The sequence below is a fragment of the Mangifera indica genome, chromosome 14 (genome assembly GCF_011075055.1).
Source record: "Mangifera indica cultivar Alphonso chromosome 14, CATAS_Mindica_2.1, whole genome shotgun sequence".
Lineage (NCBI taxonomy): Eukaryota > Viridiplantae > Streptophyta > Magnoliopsida > Sapindales > Anacardiaceae > Mangifera > Mangifera indica.
The window spans coordinates 6,735,372-6,745,422 of NC_058150.1; the positions used below are offsets into that span (position 1 = coordinate 6,735,372).

The 10,051-nt window shown below is 30.6% G+C and overlaps 2 protein-coding genes across 2 annotated transcripts; both read left to right on the plus strand.

The window, feature by feature from the left end:
- The first annotated feature begins 6,336 nt into the window (after positions 1-6,336).
- On the plus strand, positions 6,337-7,193 carry LOC123197009 (cysteine-rich repeat secretory protein 38-like). Its single transcript, XM_044611182.1, has one exon. The coding sequence runs from the start codon at positions 6,376-6,378 to the stop codon at positions 7,108-7,110; it is 735 nt and encodes a 244-aa protein (XP_044467117.1). The 5' UTR covers positions 6,337-6,375; the 3' UTR covers positions 7,111-7,193.
- Positions 7,194-8,568: 1,375 nt separating this feature from the next.
- On the plus strand, positions 8,569-9,491 carry LOC123196928 (cysteine-rich repeat secretory protein 38-like). The gene has a single exon (XM_044611078.1). The coding sequence runs from the start codon at positions 8,593-8,595 to the stop codon at positions 9,319-9,321; it is 729 nt and encodes a 242-aa protein (XP_044467013.1). The 5' UTR covers positions 8,569-8,592; the 3' UTR covers positions 9,322-9,491.
- The last annotated feature ends 560 nt before the right edge of the window (positions 9,492-10,051 follow it).

Here is a 10,051-nt window from a genome sequence, read left to right on the forward strand (position 1 = left end):
AAAGAAAATAATGATGTTTAGTAGTTTTAACCTCTACAACGTATTTTATTTAAAAAAGAAGTTTGAATTGGATATGGGAATAGAAGATTACCAGCCATCTCTATCTGATAAATATAATTTAGACTCGTGTCAATAATTTATCAGTTGAGTTTGATATTTTGTAATCGGAGAGGAAGAAATAACCGACCTCACTGATAGTACTTATTGTATATAGTTTAGACTGCTTAGTTTATCTCTTGGTCCTAAACCCATCTTTACCTCTATGATCTAAATTTGATGTTTTGCCAAATTATGATTTTATATATATGTGTGTGTGTGTGTATTTTCTTGAGAACTCAGAGAATGGCTTTAGGTAAGCCTGAAAACACACAAAGAATAAGAACTCAGAAAAGGAGAGATGAAGAGAACACTTTCACATTATTAAGGGTCTCAAAATAATACAATATTTGGAATGAACATTGTGGAAGAGTTTACAAATAGATCTGACGGTTTAATTCTATACTGATCAAGTATATTGGATGAACATGATTATTATATTAAAAATAAGAGGAAATTATAATAAATGGCCAAATTACCCCTCCATTAAGCAAAAATACCCAATTGCACTATTTTTAAGCAAAAATGCCCAAGTTCCCTATTCCTAAGCAAAAACACTCTAATTTTTTTTAAAATATCAAAATTACCCTTCATCACATTTATATAAACTCTCTCACTCTCACTCTCATTATATACATTTCTTATATCACTTAAATACTCACTTTCACTCTCATTTTTACTTAATATCAATTACTATGGGTACGTTCGAAAAGAAAAAATCCGTATTTTTGAATTCGAATCGAAAAATATCAATTCGTGAAAACTACATTGAAAATAACATGTTATTAATAAATAGATATATTGAAATACCCTAAAATGTCAATAATAAAAAAATTATTGGAAAATCTAAAAAAACATATCTGAATTTCGAAAACTACACGTTCAAATAGCTTATGAACGAGAAAACTGAAAAATTGATCAAAAATTTCGTAATTACATCGTAAAACGTGTCTAAAAAAGCACATCGTAATTACAAATATCAAATTTGAAAATTAGATATCAAAAAAGTCTAGCCCGGTCACAAACAAACTCAAAATCATAAAAACCGAAAATCCTAAATTTGATAAAATAAAAAAACTGCATAATACACATTAAAACAGTTTTATTTTGGCCTCCAAATTTGGTATACCCAGCAAAGCTGGTTATTGTTATAGAGCTCGAAACGAGCTTCGCATTGATATATTACAGACCCCGTAACTCCTCCCGGATCAAAAGTTATGGTAGTTCAAAGTCTGTCTTATATATACCCTATAGTTTAAAAAAAGTTAATTTCCACCCAACCCACGATTTTCATAGACTGCCCCACGGTTTAGTGTAAAATTTTACACAGACCCCTGTGGATCTCCCCCTGTTCCCCCTCCCCCTAAAATTTTGAAACTATTAAATTCCCCCCCCCCCCCATCCCACGGGCGCCCGTGGGAGATTACGCAGCGTCGGCAGATCTAATCTATTTTTCGGCCAAAAATCGTCATTTCAACTTTTAATTTCAACACAAATCAAATCTACACATCCAATAACATAAAACCCCTCAAGAAATTCAAGCAAAACAACCAAAAATCAAAACATTTTATACATTGTTCAAAATCGGAACCCTAAACATTCAAACCTCAAAATCTCCCTCAAATCTCAATAATCCTAACAATAAATTGATTCAAACAAGACGTGGGATGATGTACTATCCTTATTTGTCATTTTCAATTATCGGAAAACATGAAAATCGATGAAAATCTCTTCCACTATGGGAAGGACATTTTTCTTTGAATTTGCACAATGAAACCGTGGAAAATTACTGTAGGAATTCCTTGTTTATATACTGGGGTAGTTTCGTCATTTCACAAACCTTGGGCATTTTTACTTAAACTTTATTGTTTTGGATAATTTTGCTTAAATCCCCTTAATCTTGGCCATTTATTATAATTTCCCTAAAATAAGAATCCAAATCATATTTTGTTGTTTATTTGTGAATGAGTCAAAATATAGACTAAAAAAGATAATAAAATTAGAAGAACAAAGCTAATGATTAGAAAAAACAAATTTAGAAAGTAAAACTTTTAATTTATAATTCATTACACATAATTATCACAAAACAATTATAAATAAAAAAATATTACTTAATTCTAATCACAAAGTTCACATAAAAAAGAAAGAAACCAACTACTCTAAAAAAAAAAAAAAATTGATAATAACCTCTGTAATATAAAACTAACTCAAGAGCTATAATTTTCTAGAAAACAGGTTTATAAAGACCGATTAAACAAATTAAAAAAAATGAGTTTAATTCTCATAATTTGGCTGAGAATATTGGACAACATTTTAAAAGCTTCCTCACATAATCTTCTCTAGGTAGCTTCAAATCTCCCACTAAAGATTAAGCCTAATGAACTTAGGTCTGTCCTATGAATGAATTGCACTAATTCAAATACTGGACTTAATTAATGAAATGATCAAGCTACCTTAGGCTTCATAGTTTTGTTAACCAGGATTAGACATATCAATTGTGTTGGGCTAAATAAAGGTCCAATCCGAAATACGAATTTAAAGTTCAATCTAGTAAGCCCGGTTCGACACTATAGTGTCGGACCTAACCCATGGGTAAAGTTAGATTCGAGCTGAGCCGAGCTCTAACTCACTTGAGCTCGAGCGCTAGGCTAAGGCCGGTTTAAATTCGATTCGAATTTGATTTGATTCATTTTTTGTTATCAAAACAATGTCGTTTTAATACACATTGATCAAAATGACGTCGTTTTGTATCAAAAATTTTTATTAGAAAATCTGACGAATAGCTCGAGCTCAAGCTCGACTAAGGCCGGCTCGTTTCAGGCTCGATCAAATCGAACTCGAGCTGGCTCGGTTCAAATCCAATCTTACCCGTGGGCTTTAATATTAAGCGTATGAGCCAACCCGACTCGACCTGTTACTATTTTAAAAAAATAAAAATCAGAGGGCAACGACTTCTACTTCTGTCTTTTTGTGTCAAATTTGGCTTCTGCCACAAAGGCAGAAGCCTTTTATTTTATTTATTTTTTAAATTTTTTTTATTTACTTATTTTTTCTTATATAAACTAATCTAACTCTTCTTCAATTTCAATTTCTCTCGATCGTAATTCTTTTATTAAATTTTTAATCTTATTTTCTCTCATTAACTCTTTTTTAAAAACTATCTGAATTCGTAAATAATAATTTTTTGTGTTTATAATTTCATTTTCATTTCAATTTTATCATTACAAAATATTATAAATGGATTTAATGTCAAAAGAATTCAAAGATTTGAATATTAAAAATGAGTAGATGAATAATATAGTATATATATTTTATTTATATTTGTAATTTATACAGTATATAAATTAATTTATTTACACTATATTATGAACTTATAATATTTTTCATCATGTAACAACAATATTTTTCTGTCGCAAATGAGAGATTATAAATAAAATGTTTGAGATATTGTCCTTGATTTTAATAATTGAAAAATAATTCTTATTTAAAAATTTTTATTAAATTTAAAAAAAAAATTGTTTAATTCGGTTGTGCTGCCCATTTAAGACCCAGCCCGGCTCTATATATAAGGCCGGGCCTTGGGCCGTTACATATTAATAGATCAATCTGACCCGAAAGCTCATTGTTGTATGGGTCTCAGGTTCAGCCCATTGACAACTCTAACCAGGTAACTGGATTTGACCCACTCCAAATATATTAATGTCTCTGAAGCATAGATCACTCTTCTAAACATCTGACCGCATATTTTTCTTCGAGCATCTTAATTAAAACCTTTAATTGTATTCCAGAAATAGGGTTTACGTCAACATAGCATATTTTTTAACACCAAAAATGTCTTTTGAATGCTTATTTATAATTATTCTATTACGTGTCAAAACCCTGATTTCTTTATTATTGCATCAAACAGGGAGAAAAAATTAAATATTTTTGAATAAATAAAAACAGGATTAATGCAATGCTGTAGTCTTGTTTCCAAGAAAGTGCCAGAAGAGGGGTCGGAGCTATAGTTTTTTAATCTTACGGGAGCAATTGCGATAGCTGAACCTGAGACTTTCAATCACACTCAGAATAAATATTTCATTAATTGGATTTTTTAATTGTGCTTCAATCTATGGTAAGGATGGATATGAATCGGATTGAGCCTAAACAACCTTTAATTCTAGTTTCGTTTGAATGAAAAATAATTTGATTTAAATTCGATTCAAGTTCGTTGAGCTAAAATTAAAGGTGATTTAAATTTAGCTCAAATAAAAAATGATTCGATTTGGTTTGACTCAAATTTATAGCTCTAATCAATGATTCGATTCATGGCTTAATTCAGCTCAAATTCATGATTCAAATTTATGATTTGAATTTATAGGTCATTGACAAAACAACGTTGTTTTATCCAAACAACATACAAAATCACTTATTCGAGTCTTGAATTCGAACTGAACTAAATTATAAATTCGAATTGATCTGAACCACAAATTTGAACCAAATCAAGTCACGAATTCAAATTGTCGATTCAAGTTATGAATTCAAATTTAACTTGAGAGGAACTAAGCTAAACACCTTCTAGTGTGAGTTTAATTCGGTTTAAAAATAAGCTAAATCTTTTAGTAAAAATTCAATTTGAATTCAAATCAAATAGATTCATATCAAACTCAATAGAATTGAGCCAGCTTTCGAGACCACCTTGACTCAGAGTATATCCAACCCTCACCTATGAGATTATTATCTAATCCTTGAATTCTGATAAGAGAGTGAAATTAAATAATTATTATATTTAATAAAAATGAAGTATTATCACAAAAATAGATTATGTAGAAGATTATTAAATATAAATAATTACTATATTTAATAAAAATAGATAAATATAAATAATTATTGTGTTTGATGAGATATAATAAAAAGCTATTAACATATTATTTTACTTAAATGTTTTTTGTTATAGTTCTTTTAAAATATTTTTCATGTTACTAATTATATTAATTAAAAATAAAGATATTTTTGTCTTGAAAATTAATAAAAATATATAGAATTGTAATAAAATTAATATTATTTGATGATCTTTTAATACATAATTATATTACCAATTATATTATCTTTCACATCACTATTAGAGGGCATTTGGTTTGGAGAGTATTTTATTATCAAAATAGGAAGATTATCTTGTAGATTATTAGGTATAAATCATTACTATATTTGATAAAATTGTTTAAAATTGAATATATATAAATAATTATTGTGTTTGGTTAGAGGTAATAAAAGAATTCTATTATATTGTATTACTTAAATATCCTTAGGTTTAATTATTCTAAAATATTTGTTTATGTTATTTGTTATATATATTGAAAATGAAATTATTTTTACTCAAAAAAATTAATAAATAAGGATATAGTTGTAATAAAATCAAGATTACTTTGGTAATCTTTTAATACCTAAGGTAGATTACTTCTTATATTACTTGTTATATTATCATTAATAATAGACAATAACCAAAGTATTTTATTATTTATAAATCGAATAAAGTAATGTAAGTAATAAAAAATAAATTATCAGAGTAATCTTTATAAGTTTTTAACCAAATGTTCTCTTAGTAGTAAAAGATTATTGAAATATTTTATTATTTGATAAAATAAATAAATTAATATTAATAATAAAAAATATATTATGAGATAACCTAAATATCAATAAATTCGTTACAAGTCATCCACGTTATTAAAACATCCATTTTGGATGATCCTCTTTAAGCTGCCAGGTATTTCATGAATGTTTGTTGAACGTTAGACCATAAAAACCTTCTAATTTGGAAGTCGCAGCTGTTGCATATTTTTTCATCCCACAAACAGTGCTATTTTGACGTGAACAAAGTTATCTAGGGTCATCCTAAATTGATTACGGTCTAGTTCTACCATAAGCAATATATTTTATAATCTCAGTGATTAATGAAAAGTCTTAACCTGTTTTGATAACATTTAATCTCGGCGAAGATTCACATTTCTTTTGACATTGTCTTCTTTGCGCTACCATATGCCATGTATTTTAATATATGTGTATTTAGGATATTAATGTTACACCTAACTGACTTTCTCAACAGCCCATCACATTTGAAAACTTCTGGTCAACTTGACCATCTCAGCCCCCATACAAAAAGAAGAGGTCAACCTCTTCAACTTTTCTACCTAGTGATGTTTAAAAATTCACTATAAATATAGCTGCTAATCTTAACTTAAACCCATCAATCGATCATCCTCGTTATACTATTCCGAATAATTAATAATAGTCCTTGTAGCAATGTCTTTCCTAAGAGTTACCTCTACTACTTGTTTGCTAAGCTTTGCTCTCCTCCTGCAAACTGCAATCGGAGTCACTGATCCCCTCTTCCATTCTTGTTCAAACGAAAATTTCACTGCCAATGGCCCCTATGCGACAAACCTCAACAAGCTCATGGGTTATATCTACCACCAAGCTCCTCCCACAGGTTTTGGTCTTGGTTCAATAGGGCAGGACCCCAACAAAGCACATGGACTTGCTCTTTGTAGAGGCGATGTTTCCTCTTCAGATTGTAAAAGCTGTATCACAGAAGCAAGCAGGCAGATTCACCAGAGCTGCCCATACAGCAAGGGTGCACAGATATGGTACGACGAATGTCTTTTGAAGTACTCAGATGAACAATTCTTTGGCCAAATTGACAATGGAAGCAAGTTGATTATGTGGAACGCCAAGAATGTGAGCAACCCGGTAACATTCAATCAGAAGTCTAAGGAGTTGTTGAGCCAACTTGCTAAGGAAGCTTCTGTAAAACCAAAAATGTACGCAGCCGGAGAATTGGAGCTGGGATATAACAATACTATGAAGCTTTACGGTTTAGCTCAATGCACCAGAGACCTTTCTCATAGTAATTGCAAGATATGTCTTGATGGTATTATTGCTGATCTTCCAAATTGTTGTGATGGAAAAGAAGGAGGGAGGGTCATTACTGGAAGCTGCATTATAAGATACGAGATTTACCCATTCCTTTCTGATTAAGTTCTAGAATTTTGGAGGGTTAGGGATCACCCGCCCTAATTATGGATAATACAGCCTTATAATTCTCGTTTGTTGCATCTGTTTATAGCATGCATCATATATATATATATATATATATATATATTATTCAATAAAATTCTTTATTTTTCATAATCAAAAGTGATCTTATATGTAGGATGTTTTACTGTTTTGCTTTCTCACTATTTCACTGTAATTTGTCCAGGAAATTATGCATTGATTACTTGGTTATATACAAACCTACTTTAAGACTTCTCTTTCTATGGCTTTATACATACAAATATGATTATAATGTATGAGTAAATGAAATCAACTCAGTTTGATGATTGTCACTAATAAAAGAAGATAACGACAATAGCATGACCAAATATATATATATATATATATGTATGTATGTATGTAAATATAATTTATCTATATTTTCATAACAAGTCTTTATTAATGTATTGGAAGTACATAATTAGAAGCCAGACGATTTTAATGTGTGAATTTAAGGAACCTCAAACAACCATAAGATGCCCTGAAAATCAGAATTATCATTATACAAGACTTCCACAGGATATTCTAATTGATTGGTAATTAATACGCCAGAAAACATTCACTCATGCCAGATTCTCATTAGGGACATAATTACTCTATCATTATTACGTAATACATGAATTAAGTTCCATGTATATCGAAGGGAAATTGCAGCATTGCAGAGACCCAACTTATAGTATATTCTGTTATCAATATATGGTTATTGTTCCCGAACTCTCCAACCTATATTGGTGGCAATATATCTCCAATCAAGATTAATTGCTCCCGCTTGCTTGGTTGAATCCAACTGTAACATTCACTATTATGTTCCCATTTGATATAAATCGGTTTGTATTATGATCAACTGAATTCATCAATAAGTATGTGTATAGCAAATTCATTGGAAATTCACTATTTTTATTAAATATCTTAATCACAGGAGTTTCCTAAAAGGACAATTTAATCTGGGTGCTTAATCACCAAAAACTTGTATTCAATTTATAATGATGTTGTTATCCTAATACTGAAGGTGGTAAGGCTGGCCAATATGCACATCTTCAGAAGATTTAACATTTTATTAGACTTCAATTCATTCACGTCTAATATTATTGGAAGAAGCATTCTCTGAAATCCACCTTCTGCTGATAAACCATTCAGCATAGCTTAATTTTTAAAAAACCCAATTTCATTTTAATAATATTATATTTTACCACTTCCATAATATGACACAGTAAATGGAGAGCGCAATAGCTTACCCATTATTGAATTTTCTAAGTACGGCATCCCACAATTGAAATTGTCTTATTGCCTTGACCATGGCATTCAAAACAAAATGTCAACTCTGTCCCCTCAAACTTTTCTCCTTCAAGCTATTTTTATTCACTATAAATAGATGCTACATAGCCTGTGCTTAAACGCGTCCACCTGCTTCATATATTTCCAACAATGTCTTCTTCAAACCTTGTCTCTTCACTCTATCTTGTAGCCTTTGCTTTCCTTCTCCATACAGCTTTTGGAGCTGGTCCTTTATTTCATTTTTGTTCAAACCCTGAGAATTTCACGGCCAATGGCCCCTATGAAGCAAACTTGAACAAACTCATAGGTTCCCTCAATGTTCAAACTCCTCCCACAGGATTCGGAATGAGCAACGTGGGTGACAAACCAGACCAGACATATGGGCTGGCTCTTTGTAGAGGTGATGTTGGAACTCCGGACTGCAAAACCTGCGTTGCTGATGCATGCAGTGAGATTCGCAAGCGTTGTCCATACAACAAAGCAGCAATCATTTGGTATGATTACTGTCTTTTCAAGTACTCGGACGAGGACTTCTTTGGCCAAATTGACAACAAAAACAAGTTCTATATGTGGAACGTGCAAAGTGTAAGCGATCCAGTGGCTTTCAACCAAAAGACGAGAGAATTGCTAAGCAAACTGGCTAACGATGCTTACGCAACTCCCAAATTGTATGCAGTGGGGGAAATGGACCTGAGTGAATCGGAGAAACTTTATGGGTTGACTCAATGCAGTAGGGATCTGTCTAGCACCGATTGTAAGAAGTGTCTTGACGGCATAATTGGTGAACTTCCAAGTTGTTGTGACGGGAAAGAAGGAGGAAGAGTTGTGGGTGGAAGTTGTAACTTCAGATATGAGATATACCCGTTTGTTAATGCTTAAAGTTTGACATCCGGGATTTATGGATCATCCATACTATTTTATATCAGATAAATAAATGGTTGCAAAAAGAAACATCATAGCCTTATACTTGGGTGAGATGAGATGGACTTGCACCCACTATTGTATCGTTTAAACATTCTAGTCATCAATACAGGTGTTGTTTCAATTATACATATTATATAGGTAATATTTCTTGTTGAATAAGTTGATAAGTTTCACCCAATTATAAAGAATCGATCAACCCTAGGCCAATGCATGTGTAATGTTTGTTCGGACGAGAAAATATACTTGCCGTGGAAGAAAATCATAGGATATCAATCTCATTTCACAATATATTATAATCAAATAAACTAGTTTATCGAAAAAAACCCATATAAACTGAGTTATGTGTGAAACGTTAACCAACTTTCAGCATAAGGTTTATGTCTAAATTATACCGAAAATGCATAAAACAATAAAAGTATGTGTATAAATAAAGTGTATAATTTTATATATAAACAATAGCATATCTTCATGTGATTGAGTATTATTTATTTTTAATTTAAAACTACATAATTATATAGTAATATGTTAATATTTGTGTATAAAGTTTATACATATTGTTTATACATATAAAACTATTAATATATAAAGGAGTTGTCATCTTTTTAGTTCTTACAAATATGAGATATCTTTCTTGCAAATTTTGTTTATTTCTTTTTAAGTAAATGATACTAACGAAATGAAGAAT